Genomic DNA, 26,242 nt, shown 5'->3' with positions numbered 1-26,242 from the left:
AGTGTCAGGATACCACCCTGCCCTGTCCCTGACTGCCCAGAGGTCTCTAATGCTCTGTGAGGATCCCCCTCCCCCCCCTCACCCGAGGTGCCGTTACGCTTGGTCCACGTTTGTGTTTGGCCAGTATTAAACGTGAGTGTTGTGTTACCTGTGCGGTCGATAACACGTGTTACTCAATCCTTGGTTGATGGTGAGGTCCTCTGAATCTTGTTGAAGAAGACTCGAACTCGTCCAGTAACAACAAAGATTTATTGAGTAACTATAGTTATTGAGTAACTATAGGCTATTTTTTTAGAATCTGGCACAGCAGTTATGTCCTTAATTTCCAGAAATAGATTAAAGTGTTGAAGGAAAAATTTCCAGTTATACTGGAGATTACCAGAGGTTCTGAGGGGCTCTGGAGCTGGAAGTGAGTCCAACTTACCGGTTCTTTCTTGCCCGAGAGGTCCGACTGCTGTGATGCCTTCCGTGGTCAAATATCTATCCGAATTTTTTTTCTTTTCCTTGTCTGTCGAACCTAATCTAGCTAGTTTCTGTTTTTGTTGTTAAGGCCAACACTCCTTGGTACCATGTTGTGTTACCTGCATGGTCGATAACACGTGTTACTCAATCCTTGTTGATGGTGAGGTGCTCTGAATCTCGTTGAAGAAGACTCAAACTCGTCCAGTAACAACAAAGATTTGTTGAGTAACTATAACTATTAATGCATGAGTTCTTTACCTTAACATGGAAACTAGGAATTGGTGAACAAGATTTAACAATAATAACTATTGAAGAATAGCAAGTGGGAAACAATTACCAGGGGTACGTTTGCAACAAGGAGTCATAAACTTATATTAAAACTAGGCTGTTCGAGGGCGATGCCGGGAAACACTTCTTCAGCCAATGGATACTGGAGACCTGGAACTTTCTTCCCCGAAAAGCTACGGAGGCTGGGTGGTCAACTGAAAATGTTAATACTGAAACTGACAAAATTCTATTGCTTGAGGGTTACAGAACTAAAGTAGATTGATGGAGATCAGCCACAGATCTGTATTTGAATACTGGTATCGGCCAAAGGGGCTGAATGGCCTCCTCCTGTTGCTATGTAACTCCCTGGGCTCTATTATTCCTTTTTTCAGGGATAGAACTGTTGCCTCTACGTCAATCTGCAGCTGGGAATGTCGATTTGCTCCCAGCCTTTTAGTCAAAATCTACCTCTCGGTATTGTTTCACACAACTTTCAAGCCAGTGGTACACGCTGCCACCAAGTGGTGGTTTCCATTTACTACACAGTTCATGGATTCACAGGTCGCCTTGATAGTAACCACCCCTTGACCAGAGAGAATGGTGCCTCTGGGAGAAGGTGACATTAAGGCCTGGTCTCCTTGCTGACCTGGTGCACTCCCTGTCTGGGGGCATTAGGACTATATTCCCTGCCTCACGGAAAGTCCCAGTCTTCCCAGGCCAGTACAAAATGGGGTAGCGACCCACCTGTTTGGTTTCACCCATTTTTTCCCCTACGAGCAATGCGGAGGTGACAATAGTTTCTAAGTGTGCAACAGGTTGTATTTGCTTTTAAAAAATAAATTTAAAGTACCCAATTCACTTTTTTTCCAAATGAGGGGCAATTTTGTGTAGCCAATCCACCGAACCTGCACATCTTTTTGGGTTGTGGGGGTGAGGCCCACATAAACACGGGGAGAATGTGCAAACTCCACATGGACAGTGACCCAGAGCCGGGATCAAACCCAGGTCCTCAGCGCCGTGAGGCAGCAGTGCTAACCACTGCACCACCATGCCCCACCCAACAGATTTATTTACAAAATATCTCTGCAGTCACAAAATATCTAAAGCCGTGCTAATCCCAGCTAATTTCTCAGTCAATCTGCTGTATCTGTTCACTCTATTAGCTCTGAGTCAACACCTCGGCTTAATCAATCAACCACAGTGATCATAGAACAATTACCAGATGAACATAATTGAACAATTAAATGCTACACCATTGTTATTAACGCCGGCTTTACTTTCTGTCATTCGCGGTGCTTGGTGTCAGGTGTGGCTCAATGGATCGGATTCTCAACCCTAAACCCAGGGGATTGTGGGCCCAAGACCTACTCCAGACACTGAAGCACATAACCCAGGCTGCGAACCTGGCACTGATAGAGTGCTGCACTGTTGGAAGTGCTGACTTGCAGATGATATCAAGTGTGTGCAAAAGGTGACGTGGCACTACTCAATGGTGAGGGGGAGGGGGGGGCAGCGTGCACTAGTTCATGCTTATCCCTCAACCAGCATCACTAAAATTACTTGGCCTTTGCTGTTTGTGGGAGCTTGCTGTGCACAGATCGGCTGCTGCATATTGCGTTGCAACAGTGACCGCACTTCAAACGTTTGACCGTCACATCACGATAGTGAGATGTTGCGCGGAACTCTCCCAAACTATTTTTGAGTGTGGTCTCCAACGGGAAACAAGGTGCAGTTTGCACCGGGTGGATCAGCGTGATCCAGATCACAATTCACCCACACTTAGAAAGTGTTTTGAAGCCCTGGGTGATTTGCTTTGTGGGATACGAAGAAGCCGGCAAGGTCAGACCGTCAGAGATCGGGCCGCCACTTTTAAAGGATGCCCCAGTCTCAGAATAACATTACAGCCCCCCCTCACCCCCAATTGCTGGCAAGGTCGCCCCCCCCCCCCCACCCCCCGTACCACTTTCAGGCCCTTTCCCTTGGCAGCGCCAATCTGACACTGCCCTCAGCACCCTGGCATGGCAACCTGTCACTTTCAGGTTGGCACTGCCATTGTGCCAGGGGCAAAACTAAAACAGCACACCCGGTCTTTCTAGGAAGGACTTCAGAACAAAGGAAACTCCAGAAGAAAAAAAACTGCAGTTAGAAACAACACCTGCTCAAAAGAGGAAGCACTTCAGAGTTAATGGACCATTAAGTGCTCAAAAAGCAAACAAAGCTAATCCCCCATTTTAAATAGCCTGAACCTGCCAATTAAGAGGCTTGTAAAAGAGAATGGAGCGCAAAATTGAATGTAAACAATGCAGTTCAACGCTTTAAGGATTCTCAGCAAGCTCAGAGGCTTGAAAAAGTTAAAGGGAACAAAATTGAATGCGGAAAAAAAACTTCACAGTTTTCCAACACATCAAAGGGTTGACGGATTTGACGCCTGGTGACTATCCAGTTTTTGAACCTCATGTTCGATTCAACGGGCCAGCGAGAATCCTGGCTTGGGCTAACAGCCCCGGGAAAATTGCCTTTGTTATTTTGTTCTGTGAAGCGATTTTGAATTGACTTGTATTTCCTTTTTCGCAGTCGGACATTGGCTTTGGGAAGCTGGAGACTTACGTTAAACTGGACAAGCTGGGAGAGGTGAGGTTGACCAATCGCTCAATTCGTTCTCTCACTTTCCATTTTTGGGTTGAGAAATCTGCTCAGAGTGTGAGGAATGGGTCAATATAAATTTATTTCTAGGTTAACGTCTGGGTTTTCTCTGCTGTATGTTGCAATGATCTGTGGGAATTAAAAGCAGGAAAAACTTTTAGTGATTAACATCCAGCAACAAACTCTCATTGTCCTAGTCCTACAGATATTGCAGTGGGTCCTCCTGGGGATTAACTCTGCAAAGGACATATCTGCACAAGCAAATGATCACCCGCCAATAGAAGAGTCTTGAGTCACTGTAGTGACTTGATTGGCAGTTCAGTTGAAGCCATAGGGACCTAATTGCTTAGGTGAAGTTGTACAGATTCTCACACGGCCAGAACGAAAGGTTTGGAACATTTTCTTTAGAATTCTGAAAACCCTGGAGACCGTTACCCTCAATCTCAAAACCAGTGTCACAATGAATTTTCCAGCAATTTGGTGGGCCACAATTTTACATGTGTAATTGTTAATATTAATAGTTAGCATTGTGCTGTATACTTATTTGGTACCGGCGTCTGGACGTACAGATTTAAAATGTTTGACAAAGAGTCTGAGACGACATTAGCAGACATTGGCCGGAATTCTCCAACTGTTGCGATTCTCTTTTTCCGCCGACAGCGCACCCCGCCCGCCGGTTTCCCGGCAGCCTGGGATGGCTTCAATGGGAAATCCCACTGATGAGCGGCGGGAGTAGAGAATTCGCCACCACCGGATGGCATGCCACCGGGAAACACGTGACTGGGGGACAGGATAATGCAGCCCATTGTTTTTCATTGCAGGCTGCTGTGATCCGAGATGCCTGGAAGAACGATAGAAGCAGATTCAACAGTGATTTTCAAAAGAGAATTGCATAAATACTTGAAGGGGAAATGTTCAGAGGATTTGGGGGAAAGAGCTGTGGAGTGGCATAATTGGTTAGCTCCATCAAAGAGCTGACAGATGTAGGATGGGCCAAATGGCCTCCTTTGCACTGTAGCATTCTGTGAAAGTCAATGATGGGCGGCGCGGTAGCACAGAGATTAGCACTATTGCTTCACACGCCAGGGTCCCAGGTTCGATTCCCGGCTTGGGTCACTAGCTGTACGGAGTCTGAACGTTCTCCCTGTGTCTGCGTGAGTTTCCTCTGGGTGCTCCGGTTTCCTCCCACAAGTCCCAAATACCGTGCTGTTAGGTAATTTGGACATTCTGAATTCTCCCTCCATGTACCCAAACAGGTGCCGGAATGTGGCGACTAGGGGCTTTTCACAGTAACTTCATTGCAGTGTTAATGTAAGCCTACTTCTGACAAAGATTATTATTATTAAATGCTTTTGAGGCTTCTTCTCTTGAGGAATTACTTGTAAAAACATAAGTGCCCGAACAGATCACTCTCCCAATCAATGAAAGCATTATTTATCTGATGTATCCCTTGGAGTTTTGTTCATCTTCTTGGGATTGTGACAATCGGGCTATCGTTCCCTCACCCCACCTTCCCGCAACCTTGGGATGTGACCTGGGGAACTTGCAGGTGGTGGTGTTTCCATGCGCCTGCTGTCCCTGGCCTTCCAGGTGGTAGAGGTCCCAGGTTTGGGAGGCTTTGTAAGTAGTTGGAGTGCCTTGTGGATAGTATGGTTGGATCTCCTGGAATCGGAGAATGACACAGCACAGAATGAGACCGTTTGGCACATTGTTGCCTCTTTGGAAGGTCTATTCGATTGGCCCCCTGCTCTTCCCCGCATAGCTCTGCAGTTTTGTTCCCCTTTCAAGTACTTATTCAGTTCCACTTTTGATTATTATTCAATCTCCATCCATCATGCTTTCAGGCAGTACATTCCAGATCATTGTGGCCTGCTGTGTGTGAAGAAATTCTTCATCTTCCCTCTAGCTCTTACACTAATCACCTTCAATCTGCATCCTCTGGTGACCAACTCTCCTGACTGTGGAAACAGGTCTACTAAACAGTCTATTAAAACCCTTCATTCATTTAAACACCTCTCGTAAGACTCCCCTCAACCTTCTCTGATCTCAACAATTCCAACGTATCCAGTTTCTTCTCATGTCTAACCTCCCCCGGTGCCATTCTGGTAAATATCTCCTTAGCCTTCTCTGTTCTGAAGAGGACAAGCGCAATTCGTCCATCTTCTTCAGCATATCTACATTATTCTTTCAGGGAACCTATGCCACGGTGTTTAAAGGCAGAAGCAAATTAACGGAAAACCTGGTGGCGCTGAAGGAAATCCGCCTGGAACATGAAGAAGGGGCTCCATGCACCGCCATACGAGAAGGTACAGTCCGATCCTTGAATGCCGCCCCACATCTTGGTAACGCCAACTCCACAGGTGGGAGGGTGTGTGCACCGAGTTCATGCGACAGCCCTCAATTGTGTGACGTTTATTAATTTTTATCACGGTATGCCGGCATCGCAGGCAAGGCCAACTTTTATTGTCCGACCCTAATTGCCCTTGAGGCTGCCGCCTTGAATCACTGCAGTCTCCGCGGTGCAGGCGCAGGGAGGGAGTTCCAGGATTTTGACCCAGCGACAGTGAAGGAACGGCCGATATGTTTCCAGGTAGGGATGGTGAGTGACTTTCAGGTTGCGACTCAGTGGACAGCCTCTGAGCCCAAAGGGCGCGGTTTGAAATCCCGCATCAGGCACTGAAGTGGAAAATTCAGCTTGACACCCCCAACGCAGTACAGTGGGGGTACTGCACTGTTGGAGGTGTTGGCCTTCAGATGAGGTGCTAAATGAAGGCTCTGTCTGTTCTCTTGGGTCGAGATAAGCGATCCCGTGGCACTGTTTTAATGAAGAGAGATGGTGACTTCTCCCTGCTGTCCCGCCCAATATGCTGTCAGCATCATTAAAGCAGACGATCGGGCCGCTTTCACATTGCTGTTTGTGGGAGCTTGCTGTGCACAAACTGGCTGCGGTCTTGATTTCTACATCACAACAGTGACTACTGCAATCCAACAAACTTTACCCCTGGTGGAGTCTTGTCCTGCAAGACTCAAGTATGGTTCATCCAGCTCCTGGGTAGATGTGTGATATCTGGACAGTGGGTGGCAATGGGCTATTGCACCAGGAAGGGCATCACAGCTCAGTCGAAATCTGCTCTTATCTCGCCATATATAATAAACACACCCTTCCCATTGGGAATATAGGCCCATGGCCAGGAGCGAGGACCTCAGCTGGTTTTTCCCCTTCTGGTCCTGGAAGCCGTTTAGCCAAATCGATCAGCCCAGAGCAGTGATCGGCCCTGGGATTTTCCTGATCTCCGTGACTCTTGGTGGGACTAACTTTCATTTTGTGTGCAAGTACGAAGTGAATTTGGCATTATTCTTATCCGCCAGTAGATGGCAGTGCTCCTCCACATAAATCAATAGTTAACACGCAACAATAATAGCTCACATTTAGAAGCCGATTTAACACTGGAAAACATCCCAAGGAGAATTACAAGGAGACACCAGGGACAAAATGGACACCAAAACAAGGGAAAAAGTAGGAGGAGCACAATGGTTAGCACTGTTGCTTCACAGCACCAGGGTCCCAGGTTCGATTCCCGGCTTGAGAGACTGTCTGTGCAGAGTCTGCACGTTCTCCCCATGTCTGCGTGGATTTCATCCGGGTGCTCCGGTTTCTTCCCACAAGTCCTGAAAGACGTGCTTGTTAGATGAATTGGACATTCTGAATTCTCCCTCAGTGTAGCCAAATAGGCGCCGGAATGTGGCGACTAGGGGCTTTTCACAGTAACTTCATAGCAGTGTTAATGTCAGCCTACTTGTGACAATAAAAGATTATTATTATTATTATTATTAAGATTCATTTTAGAGCCCGCTTTAAGGAGCGTCTTGAGGAAAGAGGTGGGAAGGTTTTGGGAGGATGAGGTACGGCTGGCAAAGGTGGAGGACATGTGGGATAGGCTGGAGTTAGAGGAATGGAGAACCTGGAGGAGATGGCAGTGCGGAATCAAGATCGGGCAAAGCCATGGTGGGATTTAACTGCTCGGGTAAAAACCCTAAACGTAGGTTGATTGGAGAGCAAGAGCTCGTGCAAGATGGGGAGAGGGTGGGGGGCGGGGCGTGGGATGGGTGGATGACATAGGGCTCATGGGGCTAAAGGAGGAATAAATTAAAAACAAATCTGTGGAGACAGTACTTCAATGAGCAAGTGGTCAACTATGAAATGAAATGAAAATCACTTATTGTCACGAGTAGGCTTCAATGAAGTTACTGTGAAAAGCCCCTAGTCGCCACATTCCGGCACCTGTTCGGGAAGGCTGTTACGGGAATTGAACTGGCCTACCTTGGTCTGCTTTCAAAGCCAGCGATTTAGCCCAGTATGCTAAACCAGCCCCTGGTGCAGAGAGATGGTGAAAGCAGTAGGATTTATTCATTCCAATGCCGATTAGATTGCATTCGAAGGAGCATTTTGGTCTCCAGACTTGAGTGAGTTGAGATATTGGGCGGGATTCCCCTGGTCCGCCAGCCACATCTTCCCCGGCGCAGGCTGCCCCCTGCTGGTGGGATTCTACCTTCCCGCCAATTGTGAGTGGGAATTCACATTGTAACCACCCCAGGTTGCCGGGGGTGTGCTGCGTTGAATGTAGCGAGTTTGGACCTATGGTTCCCAAAGGTCTCCACCACTGAGGGTTTTCCTCAGCTCATGTCTGGAGCTGTTAGAGACTCATTGATGGAGATTGATCAACGTGATTAACCAACAACTCCATCACCATGTATCATGGGCCTGGCCAGCATTGTAAATGGTGAACCCGGTGGACTCAGGGCTTTGTTTTTGTTTGGAATTCTCTACTTCCCAATGTTAGGGAACTTGGAACTTGGCTGATGAACAATGCGGGCTGTATGAGTGAGTGTGAGAATGTGTAGCTATTGATTTAGCACAGGCAGCGAGCCTCTCCCTCTTTGCAAAAATGGCAGCGGAGGAAAGATCCGGGAGCTCTGTCCTCGAATCCGGCCTCTGTCTTTTTCACTGGGGGCTGATGGGGCAAGACATGTTGAAGTGCAATTTATCACTAGACACTGAACTTTACTTAATCGTAGCACGGGCCCTGAGGTCTGCCCATGGTGAATACTGGGTGAGTTGGCATAGTAAGTATAGGGGCAAAGGATGGTGGATGGAGGGACATGGGTTGCCATGGGTTGGCACTAAGTTGACATAGGATTACAAAGAGCCAGAGGGGTTGAAGTTGGCGTGGGTGGGGCATGGGGATCACAGATGCAGACCTACTGCCCAGTCCGCCTCTGTACCCAGTAGCCTCTAACTTCTTCCCGGGATTGCCTGCCTCAACTCCTATTTTCACCCACACCCTCAGATCAAAAATCAGAACTTCCAGGGCATGTTTTCCCAGGTCGGGTTTGAGGAGCCAGGAATTATCCTGATTGTGCTCATGACATGCGAATGGAAATTCAGGTGTGTCTGTGAGTCTGTCTGTGAAACTCTCTGTGAGTGTGTGAGAGAGACTGCGAGTGTGTGAGACTCTCTGTGACTGTGTGAGATTGTCTGTGTGTGTGTGTGAGACTATTGTTGCGTGTGTGAGGCTGTCAGTGTGTGTAAGACTGATTGTGTGTGTGTGCAATTGTGTGTGTGACTGTCTCTGTGTGTTAGACTGTCTCCGTGTGTGAGACTGTCTGTGTGTGAGACTGTCTCTGTGTGTGAGACTGTCTCTGTGTGTTAGACTGTCTCTGTGTGTGACTGTCTCTGTGTGTGAGACTGTCTGTGTGTGAGACTGTGTGTGTGAGACTGTCTCTGTGTGTGAGACTGTCTGTGTGTGAGACTGTCTGTGTGTGTGAGACTGTCTCTGTGTGTGAGACTGTCAGTGAGTGTGTGAGACTGTGTATGTCAGACTGTGAGTGTGTGTAAGTCTGTGAATGTGTCTAAATCTGTGAGTGTGTGTATGTCTGTGAGTGTGTGAGACTGACAGTGCATGTGTGTGTGAGACTGACAGTGTAATAATCTTTATTATTGTCACAAGTAGGCTCACAATAACACTGCAATGAAGTCACTGTGAAAATCCCTTACGCAGGCGCCTGTTCGGATACACTGAGGCAGAATTCAAAATGTCCAATTCGCCTCACAGCATGTCTTTTGGGACTTGTGGGAGGAAACCGGAGCACCCGGAAGAAACCCAAGCAGACACGGGGAGAATATGCATACTCCGCACAGACAGTGACCCAAGCTGGGAATCGAACCTGGGACCCTGGCACTGTGAAGCAATAGTGCTAGACTAAGAGTGTGTATATGTCTGTGAGTGTGTGTATGACTGTGTGTGAGATTGTCTGTGAGTGTGTGTATGCAGTCAGTGTATATGTCTGTCAATGTGTGTGTCTGTCAGCGTGTGTCTGTGAGTGTATGTGTGAGACTGTCTGTCAACATGTGTGTGTCTGTGAGTGTGTGTAAGTCTCTTTGTGCATGTCTGTGAGTGTGTGAGACTGTATGTGAATGAGTGTGTGTATATCTATGAGTGTGCGTGTGTCTGAGTGTGTGTATGTCTGTGAGTATGTGAGACTGTGATTGTAATGTACATGTACCTGTGGGTGTGTGTCTTTAAATGCCAGTGTCTACGAGTCTATGTGTGACGGAGAAAACCTGGGGTGTTTTTGTGTGTGAAGTCCCTGTGAGAGTTTAGCTTGCTCCAAACGCATTCACTTACAGAGTTCAAATAGAATCTTGTGTGTGTGTGTGTGTGTGTGTGAATTTGCAAAGAAGTGCTACAGTATAAGGAAAGAAGGTTAACACTCAGACCTGTGTGTTTGATGTAAATATTTCAGGGAGCTCATCGTGAGTACTGATAGAGCAGTGGAAGTGTGTCAGAGCAGGAAACATGCAGCGTGTCCTGGCAGAGTGAGATAATACTGGATTAATACCAGACTCTTGGCTACCCCAGGCTAATGATGCTAAAATTGTGACATATCCGGTCTGAATACATGACCAGTTTTCGAAACACGGCTCACAATCATTTTCTCATTCCTTTCTGAGAGTTTACGCTCCCAAATTATTTTCTGTTGATTTCTCTCCTGCTCTCCTGACTGGACACTGATCTAAAATTCCATCAATCTAGTAATCCTCTAGATTATAGGCAATCTAGGCAACCTCTCCTTCTGTGTGAGATGGCTGTTCGACCATGAAGGGAATCGCAGCCAAGTCTAACTTTGCCTCCACCCAAAGCGATCACACAGGAGCAGGATGTGCCTGTGCAGTGGCTTTGTTAATGTGACCCGTGATCCAGGGGACAAGAGTTCAAATCCCGCCGTCGGGGGTCTGGGAATTGGAATTCAGTTTATAAAACAAAAGTTTTTTAAAAATAAAAAAATATGGAGCGTTTGGTATCAGTAAAGGTGACCGTGAAGACTGTCAGAAAAAGCCAACTGGTTCAGGGAAGTTAAACCTGCTCTTCTTCTGGAGCTCGGCCTGTGTGTGTCTCCAGTTCCGCACCGATGCGGTCGATTCTTAACTACCTTCTGAAGTGTGGGAATGGGCAACAAATTCTGCCCCTGTCCATATCCTGAGAATGGATCCACCTGCTCACTGAGTGGTGATGAGCCTTTTTTTGGGGGGGTGTTGGCATTGCCGGCAAGGAGAGAATTTATTTCCCCCATCCCTGATTGCCCTGGAGCAAGGTGGCGGTAAGTCACCTGCAGCTGAATGGCTTGTTTAGTTCCAGGTTAACAGTCACCCGCACTGCTGTGGGTCAGCACTCGCAGCTCGGCCAGACCGGGTAAGGACGACAAGTTCCCCTTTTTGTGGCAGTCCAGTGGACCTGCGATCACCATTACTGAGTCTAGCATTTCATTTTAATAAGATCATAACCGCCTTCTCAAGGGCAATTAGGGATGGCCCGGCCAGCGAAGCCCACATCCCATAAAAATGAATCTTAAAAAAGGGGCAGGGGTTGGCCATTTGGCTGATTGCGTCTGAGCCACCACCAGTCAATAAGATCATGGCAGAACTGACTGTGGCGTGAACTCCACTCTCCTGCCTGTCCTTCGGGAATCAAAAATCCATCTAACCCAGCCTTGGACCTAATAATAATAATCGCTTCTTGTCACAAGTCGGCTTCAATGAAGTTACTGTGAAAAGCCCCCAGTCGCCACATTCCGGTGCCTGTTCGGGGAGGCTGGAACGGGAATTGAACCTGCGTTGCCGGGTCTTGTTCTGCATTACAATCCAGCTGTGCTAAACCAGCCCCAGTGACCCTGTCTCGACTGCTCGCTCTGGAAGGGAATACAAACACCAACCACCCTCCGGAAATTATATTCCTCCTCATCGCCATCTTGAACAGGAGACCTCTCATTCTAGACTCCCCACGCGCCCCAAGAAAGGGCAGCACCCTACCCTCTCAAACCCCCTCAGAATTTTATATGTTTCAATAAGATCACCTCTCATTCTTCTAAATTTCTTCTTCAAATTTTTTTTAACTTAAGACATTTAACGTATATACACAGAATACAGAATCAACCCACTAAACGACCACAAACCTCCAACCCCCCCGACAACAACACCCCACCACGTCCCACCTTCACAATTTTAACCCCCCCCAAAGGCCTCTGACTTCCCCTCATCTCTCCAGTCCCCCCCCCCAAATCCTCCCAACCACCAACGAACAAAGAGAACAAAAGGCCCAATCACCATCGGCACTCCCCCATCCAAATCCACCCCAAACGTCCCACCCCATCCAATGAACACAAAGCTCCTCTCCAAAGTTCACTCTTCCTGGTTCATGGTCCCTCATAAAGTCCATCGCCTCCTCTGGTGAGTCAAAATAAAACTCTTGTTTGATGTGTCACCCACAAGCGGGCAGGGTACAAAATCCCAAACTTCATCCCCTTCTAGGGCAGCCTCTATCCAATTGGACCTGGCCTTCCTCTTCGCCAACTCCACACCCAGGTCCTGGTGGACTCGCAGCTTACTCCCTTCCCAGGTGCATTTCCTGCTCTGCCTCGCCCATTTCAGGATCTTTTCTTTATCCAAGAATCGATGTGGCCTCACCACCATTGCCTTCGGCGGCTTCCCCACCTGCAGCCTCCTCCTCAACGCCCTGTGCACCCAATCCAGCTTGAAGCCTGGTCAAAGCCCCCCTCCCCCATCAACTTCTCCAACATATTCACCACATACTTGGTGGCCTCCACTCCCCCGATTCCCTCGGGCATCCCGACGTTCCTCAGGTTCTGTCTCCTGGAGAGGTCCTCCAGGTCCTCCAATTTCTCACTCAGCCTCTTCCAGCCATCCAAGACCATCCCAACTCCAATGAGCCCGTCTGCTCTTCTTGCTCCCCCCACCGCCTCCTCCACCTTCTGAAATGCAAGGCCCTGGGCCTCCAGCCTCTGCCCCACTCCCTCACTCGCAGCTCTGAGCGGCTCCACCACCTTCGCCAAATCTTCCGAGGCCCCTTTCCTCTGCTGTTGGAACTTGCGGTTCAAAACCTCCGCCAGCTCCTCTGTCGACCATTGGGCGGGCAGCGCTGCCGCTTGCCCTCCGCCACCTTCACGCGTGTCGCACCACGAAAACTGTCCTCCTCCAGCTGCTGTCTCTTTCTCGTGGCGCCTCTCATTCTCTGATCCATACACCAGAGGAGCATTACCTTCCCCGGGCGCTCACACACTTTCTACCCTAAAAAAAAAACAACCCTTACAGCTGGGGAAGGACCAACAAAATCCACCTTGAGCGGGAGCCACCAAATGTGCGACCACTCACTCCATGGCCGCCACCGGAATCCATTCTTCTAAATCCCTCTGAGTATAGGCCCCACTCCCCTTTCCTCATTCCTCAGAAGGTGACCCCTTCTTTCAGGAATCAGCCCAGTGACCTGCTTCCAACGCAATTATAAGTTTAGGTTTTTGTTAATTATTTAGATTAAATTCATCCACTGCTCGGGTGGGATGCAAACTCTTGTCTCCAGAGCATTAGCCTGGGCCCTGCGGATTACTAGCCGAGTAACATTACATCCGATCGGACAAGGTCTTCATCTTTCCAATACATGAGCTCATTGCATCGTCCCTCCCTCTACTGGGCCCAGATCAGCTGACATAGTCTGAACGCAGAGCAACACCGGGACTTTCCTGGCTCAATAACATATAAACAGCAAGTCAAGGTAATCTTCAACGATTACACTCCAGTATATCTTTGATATATTAAACATGCTTTTCCCAGATTTTGAATTGACTCTTGTTAATGGATTGTAATTATTAAAGGTTTTCTCATGAGTTGCATGATTACCTAAACACTAAAAGGTTGCCTTGCGGAAAGCACGTACCAGAGGTCAGGTAACATGTCACCTGGAGAGGCTGACCAATCATTAACAGGCCATTGTATTGTGCTGGGGATCCTGGGGTTAAAGTCAGGTGTTGCTTTGCTACCAGATCCTGCAGACTGCTGTTTATCCCTGTATTTATTATGGGATAATGGGAGAAAGTGGGCGTGAGAGTGACTAGAGAGTGTGGGAAAGACAGGGAGAGGGAATGGTGGACCTGCGTGAGGGAAGGAGAGAGAATGTGAGGCCTGGAGAGACTGTGAAAGAGACCTAGATAGTGAGAGTTGAAGAGGTGATGAGTGTGAAAGACACAGAGAGAGAGTGAGACCAGACTAGGTGAGATAGGGTGGGAGAGAAAATATGCAGCATGGTAGCATAGTGGGTAGCACAGTTGCTTCACAGCTCCAGGGTCCCGGGTTCAATTCCCAGCTGGGTCACTGTCTGTGCGGAGTCTGCATGTTCTCCCCGTGTCCGCGTGGGTTTCCTCCGGGTGCTCTGGTTTCCTCCCACAGTCCAAAGATGTGCGGGTTAGGTGGATTGGCCATGATAAATTGCCCCTTAGTGTCCAAAAAATGTTAAGTGGGGGTTACTGGGTTACGGGGATTGGATAGATACGTGGGCTTCAGTAGGGTGCTCCTTGTAAGGGCCGTTGCAGACTTGATGGGCTGAATGGCCTCCTTCTGCACTGTAAATTCTATGTGAGAGTGTATGCAAGAGTGGCTGGGATTTTCCAGCAACCCGCCCCCCCCCCCCCACCCCCGCTGCACCCCCCCCCCCCACCCCACCCCCGCTGCACCACGCAGGCCGTGTCATTGTTCAGAAAGATCAAGGCCGATCTTTTTCCTCACCTTCCCCTTTCCAGCATCATTCCCAGATCCCGTAATTCCCAAATCCCGTAATTCCTATAGTGTCCAAAATCTATCCACCTCTATCTTGAACAGGCTCAATGGTTGAACGTCACAGCTCTCCAGGGTAGGAACGTAAAACAATTCAACATCCTCAGTGTGAAAATATGTAGAATCCATAGAATGTCTCTGTTATATATCCGAGTGACACCACCGGCTGGTGTATCATAGAATCACAGAAGGAAGCCATTCAGCCCATTGAGTCTGCACCCACCCTCCCAAGGTGCACCCTGTTAGGCCCATGCCACACCCCACTCCCGTAATCCAATAACCGTACCAACCTTTTGGACACTAAAGGGCAATTTATCACGCCCAATCCACCTAACCCGCACATGTTTGGACTGTGGGAGGAAACCGGAGCACCCGGAGGAAACCCGCGCAGACATGGGGAGAACGTGCAGACTCCGCACCGTTACATAATAATGCCATCGGAGCTTGTTGCAGGCTTTTGTAGAGTTCGCCATCGCATCCTGTTTGAGCAGCATCTTGGACTATGTGATGCAAACATGACCTCTGCCACATCTGATTGTTTCTCTTTGTGGCTACAACAAGGAACGTAACAAAAGGGAAACTGCCGACGAGATCTGGGCCGTAAACAAAAAATGGGAGAAAAACAACTTTCGGCGATGATTTTGTGAGCCCGAAGAAGGAATCATCGATGGAGGTCTGGGCCCATCACCATCGAGAGTCAGGTCGGAGAAATATCCTCGACTTCCAAGGCGAAATTATCATTAAGGCAAGAAAAATAACTCTCCAGTGAAACATGGACACCATACAGTGACAACCAGTGCGCTACTATCAGACCACTGCGAATACCCGGGGGCTTACTTCAAACGGAGGATCAAAGTTTTCAGTACACTTACCGTTGTCGTGGGTAGGGGTGCGGAGAACCCACACGAGGCTCTGAAATGGGCCACAGGACCGAGAATCTCCTGCCTGGGAATCCACAGCAAGACATGGAAACAGCTAATCTGCTTGTGCGCTGCGAGTTTGCCTGTTTTGAACAGAGAGAAAGTAAATTCCAGGGAAGACAGGCTGATGGCTGAGCAGCACAGATCAGGGAGCTTCAAACCAAAAATGGCGGGAAGGATTGAGTTAATGGCAGTCCTCCAAGAACATTTCTGTCCCTGTCCACTATTAATAGCTGAACGTTTCCATATTCACCAACGTACACAGGAGGAAGTGGAAAACATTCCACAATTTTCCACTGCAAAAGCTTGGAAAGCACTGTGAATTTGGGCAGACTTTGGATGACACACTTCATGACCGATTAGTTTGTGGTCTCTGGAATGAAGCCATCCAAAGGAGATTGTTGACTGAAGGTGCATTAACCCTAAAACCTGCTATAGAAATCGCAATGTCTATGGAACTTGCAGCAAGGGAAGCTTCGCTGATTGGAGTTCGAGCTAAAGTCCATGAGATGGAGTCTGTGAGAAGCAGGTCCATGAAGAACCTACCATATCATCACTGCAGCCAAGTGATACATATCGCTGGAGATTGTTGGAGCGAGAAGAACAAATGCAAAAATTGTGGTAAAGCTGGTCACGCCGCCAGGGCATGTTGGTCACGCTAACTTTCATCAGCACAAAAGAAGTGTACCAAGAAAAATACTGCAAAGTCTACAGGGCGAGTTTACCAGGTCAGTGATCCATCTGAAGACTCACCGAGTACAAAGTGTTAAGTCAGCTTGAGGAATTTGAGCTCGGTGGTCTAGCAGTACAAGGTGACCACCAATGATTTTAGGTCTATCCAAAATTAAATGGGAACACTATTAAGATGGAAGTGGATACAGACACTGCAGTTTCACTTATACCTGAATTGATATACTGTCAGAAATTGAAGTATCTGCCATTACAACCATCTGATGTGGTCTTGAGGACATATACCCAGGAGGTCGTGCCACTGAAGGGGAAAGGCTTCCACAAGGTGACTGTGGAAGTTAACAAGCAGAAAGTGGAGTTGCCTCATCACATTGTTCAAGGAAGTTTTCCAGTGTTGTTTGGGAGATCTTGATTAAGGAAGATTAAGCTAAACTGGGCCACCGTGAGCCAATTATTGATTCTACGAACGATCTCCAACCACTTCTGAGAAAGTATGCAAAGGTAATTGAGGAGGGAGCCATGATTGGCTGAAAGTGAAACTCAAGATAAAGGCAGACAGCGTTTCTAGGTGTTTGAAAATGTGTACCATACCCTGTGCTATTTTACCTAAAGTGGAAGAAGAACTTGAGAGGTTACTGAAGATAGGAATCAGTGAATCTGTTACCACCAGTGATTGGGCGACCCCAATTGTTCCAGTTTTAAAGAAGGATAGTTCAGTACGAATTTATAGCGATTTCAAAACGACTATCCACCCTGTACTATGTGCTGATCAGTCCCCTACCACTTAGAGAAGATCTTTTTGCAGGACTCTCAGGAGGCCAAAAACTTCGCAAAATTGATCCCTCCCAAGCCCATCTGCAAATGAACACAGCTATTGACTCTCAACCTTTACTGACTATAGTAACACACACGGGTCTGTTTCGGAATCGGAGGCTTCCATTTGGGATAACGCCAGCACCGACTCTCTTCCAATGACCTATGGATCAGATCTCAAATGGGCTATCGGGTGTGCAGTGCTACCTGGGTAGCATTTTGATTACTGATTCGAACGATGCAGAGCATGTAAAGAAGTTACTTTTGCAAGGCTGCAATGACATAACCTCAGGGTCAAGAAAGAGAAGTGTGAATTTTCAGAATCTTCCTTCACTATCTTGGACACATCACCAACCAAGACAGTCGTCACAAAGAACCAAAGAGGATATCGGAGATCTTGAGCGCCACACGACCGCAGAATGTGACTCAGTCAAGGCCATTTTTAGGATTATTAAATTTCTATGGAAAGTTCGTACCTCACTTAGCAGCAAGGCTGAAGCTTTTACATAATTTGCTTTTTACAAACAAGCTCGGCTTTGGATGAAAGATTGTGAGGATGATGATGAAAATGTCAAAAATAATTACAGGAATCGGAGTTATTGGTCAATTGTAACCCAAAACTGAAGTTGCAACTTGCTTGCGACGCATCACCCTTTGGAGTTGGAGCAGTTGTCTCACATATAATGTCTTCAGGCGGAGTGACCAATAGCATTTGCTTCCAAGACGTTGACCAGCGCTGAGTCCAACTATCTGCTCAACTTGAGATAGAGTCTCTCAGAATTATTTTTGATAATCAATTTACTCTATAGACTGACCATCGTGCCTTAACAACAATTTTTGGGCTGCATAAGTTCGCTCACTGCGAGTCAATTACAACGTTGGACATTAATCGTGTCAGCAAATGATAAGGTCATTATATATCATAGGTCTGAACAGCACCCAAATGTGGACGCCTTGTCTAGCTTGCCGCTTAAGATTAACAAGACCAAAAAAGGTAAGCACAAATCTGATGAACACTTCAATGACATATTCTATCTGCCTCGTGGAAAATGTTCCGGTAATGTTTTCTCAGGTATGAAAATTTACCCAAACAGATCCCGAGATGGGGAAAGTGTTGGACAAGATTTAGGAAGGTACTCTTAAAATAAGGACACAGAAAGAAACAAGACCTTAAACCCTCTCTTCCCACGCATCTTGAGTTGACAGGACAAAATTGTTGTCTGTATTCGAGAAATCATTCAGTCGTGTCCACGAAGTAGAAGCCTGGAACAGCTGCACAAGAGTGTCGTTAGAAAGAAGGAGTTGGCAAGAAGCTGCTTCTGATGGCCTGGGTTGGATGCTCAAATAGAGGAGAAGGTGAGGCTTCACAGCTCCAGGGTTCCAGGTTCGATTCCCGGCTTGGGTCACTGCCTGTGCGGAGTCTGCATGTTCTCCCCGTGTCTGTGTGGGTTTCCTCCGGGTGCTCCGGTTTCCTCCCACAGTCCAAAGATGTGCAGGTTAGGTGGATTGGCCATGATAAATTGCCCTTAGTGTCCAAAATTGCCCTTAGTGTTGGGTGGGATTACTGGGTTATGAGGATGGGGTGGAGGTGTGGGCTTGGGTAGGGTGCTCTTTCCAAGAGCCGGTGCAGACTCTTCTGCACTGTAAATTCTATGGCTCTATGATTCTATGCAAATCCTGCGCTACGTTGAGAAATTTACCTTCACTCCATCTTTTGCAACCCTGGGAATGGCCTATCAGACCATAGCAAAGAATGTCGATTATGCGGGACCAGTCAAGGATACATCCTTATGATTGCAGCTGACTTGCATTCAAAGTGGCCGGAGGTCGCCATCAAGAAATTGACAACTACAGAACAGACCATAGAAAGGTTTGACGAGGTATTTGCAAGATTTGAGTGATCTGAACAATGGCACTCAGTTCACGTCAGCTGAATTCGAGGACTACCTGAAGGGGTGTGGCTTCCGCCTTATCAAATCTACCCCCTACCATCCAGCTACCAACGGCTTAGCTGAAAGGTTCATAGAATCCTAAATGTGTCAAGAGCTTTTTAATGACATCCAGAAATGCTGCGCATTCAACAACACAAAGCTCACCGGCCCTACTGATGTTCAAAAAGAAGCCAAGCACACAGTTTGACATTTTGATTCCCCTTTCAACTTCAGAGATAGTCAGGCAACAACATCAGGCGCAAATGGTTAGAATGGAACAACATTCCTAAAGCAGAGTCTTTGACCGTGGGGAATGTGTGCTTGTGAGAAATCATACCTCAGGTGAAAAATGGACACCAGAAATTGTGTTAGCCAAAACGGGTCTGATTTCATACAATCTGACGATGAACGAATTTGGCATCGGAACGCTGACCAATTATTGTCCGCAGGTAGCGAGAGTACAGAATCTGTATCAGATGTTTACAGAGAAGATGGACAACAATGTGCCCGAATTGAGGATCACCACTGCCGAGATTACAGAATCTGTTATGACAGAATACGCCCACACAACCAGAGCCAGTTCCTGAGTTGGTTTTGCTACATGTAACACCGACCAGTGTACAGGAAGATGGTAGCCAATTTCCTGAACGTCATTTCTGCCAAAACAAGCCAGACATCCAGCCAAGAGGCTGTCTTACTAATGTACATATGTATCCGTAACGTAACAATGTTGGTTATGGCATAATGTGTCAGATCTGTGTTAAAGTGTTTGATCAAGTAATAGTGTCGGAACAGCAAAGGAGTAAAGAGGGAGGGGTGTTATGTTTCAGAGTAACAGCCTCCCCGAACAGGCGCCGGAATGTGGCGACTAGGGGCTTTTCACATTAACTTCAGTTGAAGCCTACTTGTGACAATAAGCGATTTTCATTTCATTCCATTGGCTGGTGTAATGTCACGTGTTACACAATGATGTCGTCGGAGCGTTTCACAGGCTTTTGTGGAGTTCACCATTGTTCCCTGTTTGATCAGCACCTTGTAAATAAACCCATTGCACTATGTTATAAGAACTCGACATGTGCCACGTCTTATTCTTTCTCTTTGCGGCTACAACAAAGAACGTAACAGTCTCCTTATCTCATTCCTAAATGGCCAACTCCTTACCCTGAGGTATGACTGTGGTGTTCTTTGTGTTTCTTATACTCAGGGTGGATGTGATAGTGTTCACAAAAACCACACAAGCTAAGTTCAATAACAAAGCTTACATTTATTACTTAAAATACAGCTTGACCACTTATCCCTATAGCAAACAATAATCAATTCAACTACAATCTACACTATACGAATACTTGTCTCATGCAATCTGTCTTAAACTGTACTCTGCTCTTTCCTACACTTCTTACACTCTCCTCTACACTCACCCAGAAGCCTGAGTGTCAGTCCTTTTTATAGGTCCGTTCCCAGCTCCATCTAGTGGCCAATTATGATATTACATTAACCCTTTATACACTAGACATTCTCCATCATGTGACAATGACCTCCAGTTCCAAACTCTCCAGCCAAGGGAACAGTCTCTCAGCATTTATCAGTATCATTGTGGGTAACTTTATCTTGGGTTGTTAATGAAATTATAATGGGTTTCTAATAGTTTGCAGAAATTACCCTAATATGTGTGCAAGAGGGAATATGTGAGAGGAGGATGGAATATTATGTGTAAGGCTGAACGAGCACGTGAGAAAGTGAAAAATGTTGTGAGAGATGGATAAAGTGTGCAGGAGAGAGAAGGATATAAGATCATAGTATAAGAGGTTAGTGCTAGTGTACGAGGGAGCCAATGATTAATAATTGCATTTGAAAGAGGCTGACTCCTCCAAACCAAAATGGGGAGTATGTAAGTAGGGCTATCACTGAAGTGTGGAGGTTTATCCTGGTTAATTCCTCTGTTCTTTCTCCACAGTCTCCCTGCTAAAGAATCTGAAACATGCCAATATCGTCACTCTGCATGACATCATTCACACTGAACGCTCACTCACCCTTGTCTTTGAATACCTGGTAAGACATCAAACTGGGGCAGCTCACACACAATCTTTATTTTCATTCTAAAATAAGTTTCTTTTTTCAATTCTGTCCTTAATACAGTGTTAGTTTTGCACCCTTTGTCTTATGAAACACTTTCAGGACAGATACAGCATGAGGTTAGATACAGAGTAAAGCTCCCCCTACACTGTCCCCATCAAACACTCCCAGGATAGGTACAGCACGGGGTTAGATACAGAGTAAAGCTCCCTCTACACTGTCCCCAGCAAACACTCCCAGAGCAGGTACAGCACGGGGTTAGATACAAAGTAAAGCTCCCCCTACACTGTCCCCATCAAACACTCCCAGGATAGGTACAGCACGGGGTTAGATACAGAGTAAAGCTCCCTCTACACTGTCCCTATCAAACACTCCCAGGACAGGTACAGCACGGGGTTAGATACAGAGTAAAGCTCCCTCTACACCGTCCCCATCAAACACTCCCAGGATAGGTACAGCACGGGGTTAGATACAGAGTAAAGCTCCCTCTACACTGTCCCCAGCAAACACTCCCAGAGCAGGTACAGCACGGGGTTAGATACAAAGTAAAGCTCCCCCTACACTGTCCCCATCAAACACTCCCAGGATAGGTACAGCACGGGGTTAGATACAGAGTAAAGCTCCCTCTACACTGTCCCTATCAAACACTCCCAGGACAGGTACAGCACAGAGTTAGATACAGAGTAAAGCTCCCTCTACATTGTCCCCATCAAACACTCCCAGGGCAGGTACAGCATGGGGTTAGATAGAGTAAAGGTCCCTCTGCACTGTCCCCAGCAAACATTCCCAAGGCAGGTGCAGCACAGGGTTACATACAGAGTAAAGCTCCCTCTACACTCTCAGCCTCAGAGTTAGGAAGTTGTGGATTCAAGTCCAACTATAGTTGCTTGAATATATAGCCCAAGCAGTTAGTCCCAAGGGAGTGCTGCCCTGTTGCAAGTGCCATATCTCAGGTGAGATGTTAAGCCAAAGCCACCTGCAGGTGGATGTAAAAGAGCACGTGCTATCAGTTAGGAGAAGAGCGGGAAACTTATTCCTCGGCCAACATCTTAAAATTATCTGATCATTATCACATGACTGTGCGAGCTTTCCATGTTCAAACTCTCTGCCAGCCTTTCTACATTATAACAGTAACTACACTTCAAAAGTACTTCATTGGTTGGAAGGTGCTTCAGGACTTCCTGGGGTTGTGTGAAGTGCTGTAGAGAGGTGAGCCTTTGAACGAACCTTCCAAAAATAAGGTCTCCTGGGGCAAGGGAGTCACAGAACTGACCTCAAAGCACCAGATGTCATTGGATCAATTTGTTTTTCAGGACAGTGACCTGAAACAGTACATGGACAACTGTGGCAACATCATGAGCATGTACAACGTCAAGGTGAGAAAGGTTTCGAGTTGCTTGTTTGAGCCGCTGAAAGGTGTTCAAAATGGAGAATGGAGCTCAAGATTCTGTTCAAAGAAGTTTACCTGTAGACCATCAGGAAGCTGATTTGGGCTGGCTGTATTCCTGGAGGCTTTGTCATATGGACTCCTGTTGTGAATTTCACAAACGCCCATGCTCTCACAAACGGTCCATTCTTTGGACATTCCCAATCCAATTAGAAAAGGAACAAACTGCATTACCTAATCAGAATCCATTATCAGATGAACAATGGGGTTTCCCCATTCTGTGCACCCCTCGCTGTCGGGGGGGGGGGGGGGGGGGGGGGGGGGGGGTCACTATCAGTGGGACCAGAAGGCCCTGCCAGCTAGAACGGCAGGAAAATTAAAGGTGTTGAGTTTAAATTCTACCAGCTGCCAGGGTGGGATTTGAACCCATATCCCCATAGCATTAGCTGGGCCTCTAGCCAGTAACTTTACCACTACATTCCTGCAATCTATGAGAATGTTTGAAGGAAATTAAATGATTACAATTTTCTATAAATGCCCCCATGCTTGCAGCAAGGTCCCGGTAATTAACCTTTGATTGCTGGGGAATCTGGGACAATGCTAGTTCAACCCACGAGCCCGCTCTTTTGCTGAGACAGCTGGGTCACTGAGCAATCTGTCTTGGAAATTTCCAAAAATGTTGACAAGGAACCAAAATTCAGTTGCTTTGAAGTAGAAGTCTATTTTCTTCCCACTCATGCCGTGCCCTGTGACCTGGCAGCAACAATTGAAATTAATGTTTCGTGAAGTTTCATCTTCAGTGAAGCAGATATCCGAAACTCAAAGTCTCACCCAGTCCCACCCCCAATCCTGTCTTTCTCCGTGTCTCTGTAGTGAGATGACGTGATGCCCTTTGTACTGCGAATGTCGCTGCGAAATATTCCAGGATTGTTACATCCTGTTGAGCTAATACACAACAAATCGACATGCGTCTGCTTCAATAATTACTTGGCGAGGACAGGTCGTGAATAGGTTGTGAAGGAGAAATATAAGGAAAAGATATTCTGTAACCTGCAGCTTTATTACGATGTGTTTCTTGTTATGTTTCTGTAACTCAGACCTGTGCCAAATCCTTATCAATGTTCACTTCTGCACTCAGTGACCTCCAGTTACCCAGGCGCAATATGGTCCACATTTCAAAATGTTCATCTTGCTTTCAAATCCCGACAACTCCGAGTAGACCAGATCGTAACACGTCCTACATGGCACAAAAGGGCGGCATATAAGGGCGGCACGGTGGCGCAGTGGTTAGCACTGCTGACTACGGCGCTAAGGACCCGAGTTCAATCCCGGCCACTAACCGTGTGGGGTTTGCACATTCTCCCCGTGTCTGCGTGGGTTTCACACCCGGAACCCAAAGATGTGCAGGTTAGGTGGATTGGCCACGCCAAATTGCCCCTTAATTGGAAAAAAATAATTAGGTACCCTAAATTATAAAATAAAGTAGAAGGGTTGTGCAGTAGATAACACTGCTGCCTCACATGCTGAGGACCCAAGGGGTCTCACTCCCACAACCCAAAGATGTACAGGGTAGGTGGATTGGCCATGCTAAATTGTCCTTAAAAAAATGGCATAGAAACTGAAAATACTCATGAGTTCATAGCTAATGCCCTCCATACCAGGCAATAGCCTGGTAAATCTCTTCTGCACCCTCTCTAAAGCCTCCCCATCCTTTTGGTAGTGTGTCGACCAGAATTGAACACTATACTCCAAGTGTGGCCTAACTAAGGTTCTATACAGCTGCAAATGACATGCCAATTTTTATACTCAATGCCCCGGCCAATGAAGGCAAGCATGCCGTATACCTTCTTGACTACCTTAATATGGATGATGAGGGAATAGTGTAGATGGGCTTTAGGGTGGTTTCACAGGACGGAGCAACATTGAGGGCCGAAGGGCCTGTACTGCGCTGTAATGTTCTATGTTCTTCTGATGAAAGGTCTTTATTTTTAATTTAAAGTAGCCAATTTTTTTTCCCAATTAAGGGGAAATTTAGCATTTGGATTGTGTGAATGGTAGATACTTGGTACGTGGTTGGATTTCCCTATTTTAAAATTTCCAGCCTTGCTTTCAAACCCCTGCTTTGCCTCACCCCTCCCTGTCTCTGTGATCTCCACCAGCCGCACAACCTTCGGCACTTCACCGATTATCTTCCTGTTTTCCATCGTTCTGGCGTTGGCAGCCGTGCCTGGGCCCTAATCTCTGGAATTTCCTCCCTAAACTACTCCACCTCTTTATCATCCTTTAGGACACTCCCTAAAACCTACCTCGTTGATCAAGCTTTTGACCTGTCCAAATACCTCCTGATGTTACTCAGTGACAGATTTTGGATGATGGCTCTGGAAAGTGCCTCGGGACTTTTTAACATGTTAAAGGTGCTGTGTACAATTGAATTGTGATAGATACACAGATACATTGCAATGGAGAGATGTTGCTCCAACAGGCTTCTTATTCTGGAAGGTGAATTTGCTGAAATTTTTCTGACATTATTTTTCCCTTTCCTGCACTATTTTAAGATTTCTTTTCAGAATATTTTCCTCATTCCTCTCACTGAGACCCGAGGTGTGATTTTCAATCTGGGATTAGGAATCATTTCCAGGTCCTGCACAACATCTTAATTGCTCACGAGTTATGATCTTCAAATGTAAATGCTCTAATTGGGCCGGAGGTGAGCTCCGCGCCCAGCGATTGCACCAAATGTTACCGGGGGGCGGGGGCTGCGCGTAGAGCATGAGTATCAAAGGCAGACAGTAGCCACGATGGAGCCTGCTGCTGTCTTGAAGCAGAAAACAGGCAGCACCCTGGAGGGCCAGGATCCTCACCTAGCAACCACGTAAATGAGAGGGACGGTGGCCCACTCGGGCTCCTCAAGGTTGTGGCTCAACTGGTTTCCAACTCCAACCACCTTCCCTGCCTCACTGTGAAAATTCCAGGGCATCCCAGAGGTGTCGGGGCACAGACACGCTACCTGGGAGCGCTGACTTCACGCCTGACCCTCTTCGCACTGACAAGGGCAATTGAAAGTCCCATCCAGGATCCCGTGGGCCAAAGCTGCCCCTTGCCCCTGACCCCATGTGCTGACAAGCTGCTTGTTGGACCTTGGGAGACATTGCAATTGATCACCACCCTGTACAGCCGCTGAAGGAAAACCTGAAGGTCAACTTTCCCCGAGTTGTGAGAATGTGGGCCTCACCACAACATGGAAGCAGATGTGGCGAGGAGCATGGAAGCACTCAAAAGGGAAGCTAGATAATCGCATGAGGGAGAAAGGGACAGAAGGATATGTTGATGTGGTGAGATGATGTCGGGAGGGAGGAGACTTATGTGAACCATAAACATCAGCGTGGAGCAGATGGGCTATAGGGCCTGATTCCTTGCTGTAAACTGTCTGATTCTTCTGTGTAAGAACCGAGAGAGACTTAAATCCAGTTTGACACTCATACAATGCAGTTGCTATTCAAAGCGTGTTCAAAGCGCCTGTTTGAGGCAACTAGGCCCTCTTACATAAAATAGAAATTGTGCTCCTCCGATGTAAATAGGGTGCTGATGGCCATTTTGGGTCGGAGCTAGTTAATGGAACCCACACCTTACATACCCTGAGAAATTCCCCAGTGCCATGAAACCTGAAGAATAGGATTTTTATTTCAATTTATTTTAATTTAAGCAAGATAATTATAGTCTGGGGGCCTCCGAGAAGCACTGGCGTTGAAAATAATCTGTTGCGTCAACAGACGCCATACAACTCTATCCCCTAGATCATGACTCCTCCTGTCCACATTAGCCCGCACCCACCCCAACCAACCCTCCCTCTCTCTGCCCGGAGTTCTGTAACTGGGCA

At 47.1% G+C, this 26,242-nt stretch overlaps 1 protein-coding gene across 3 annotated transcripts in view; it reads left to right on the top strand.

Moving 5' to 3' along the window:
- LOC119978562 (cyclin-dependent kinase 18-like) overlaps positions 1-26,242 on the top strand; it is a 127,505-nt gene that overhangs the window by 65,852 nt on the left and 35,411 nt on the right. For all 3 annotated transcript variants that reach the window (XM_038820294.1, XM_038820295.1, XM_038820296.1), the window contains 4 exons: positions 3,304-3,360; positions 5,564-5,678; positions 20,860-20,954; positions 22,292-22,354. In XM_038820294.1, the coding sequence (XP_038676222.1) occupies positions 3,304-3,360; positions 5,564-5,678; positions 20,860-20,954; positions 22,292-22,354 (330 nt within the window). The remainder of the gene's footprint in view (positions 1-3,303; positions 3,361-5,563; positions 5,679-20,859; positions 20,955-22,291; positions 22,355-26,242) is intronic.

This window comes from Scyliorhinus canicula, chromosome 15 (assembly GCF_902713615.1).
Source record: "Scyliorhinus canicula chromosome 15, sScyCan1.1, whole genome shotgun sequence".
NCBI lineage: Eukaryota > Metazoa > Chordata > Chondrichthyes > Carcharhiniformes > Scyliorhinidae > Scyliorhinus > Scyliorhinus canicula.
Note: the sequence above shows the minus strand (reverse complement) of the source record. Positions and strands in the feature narration are given on the sequence as shown.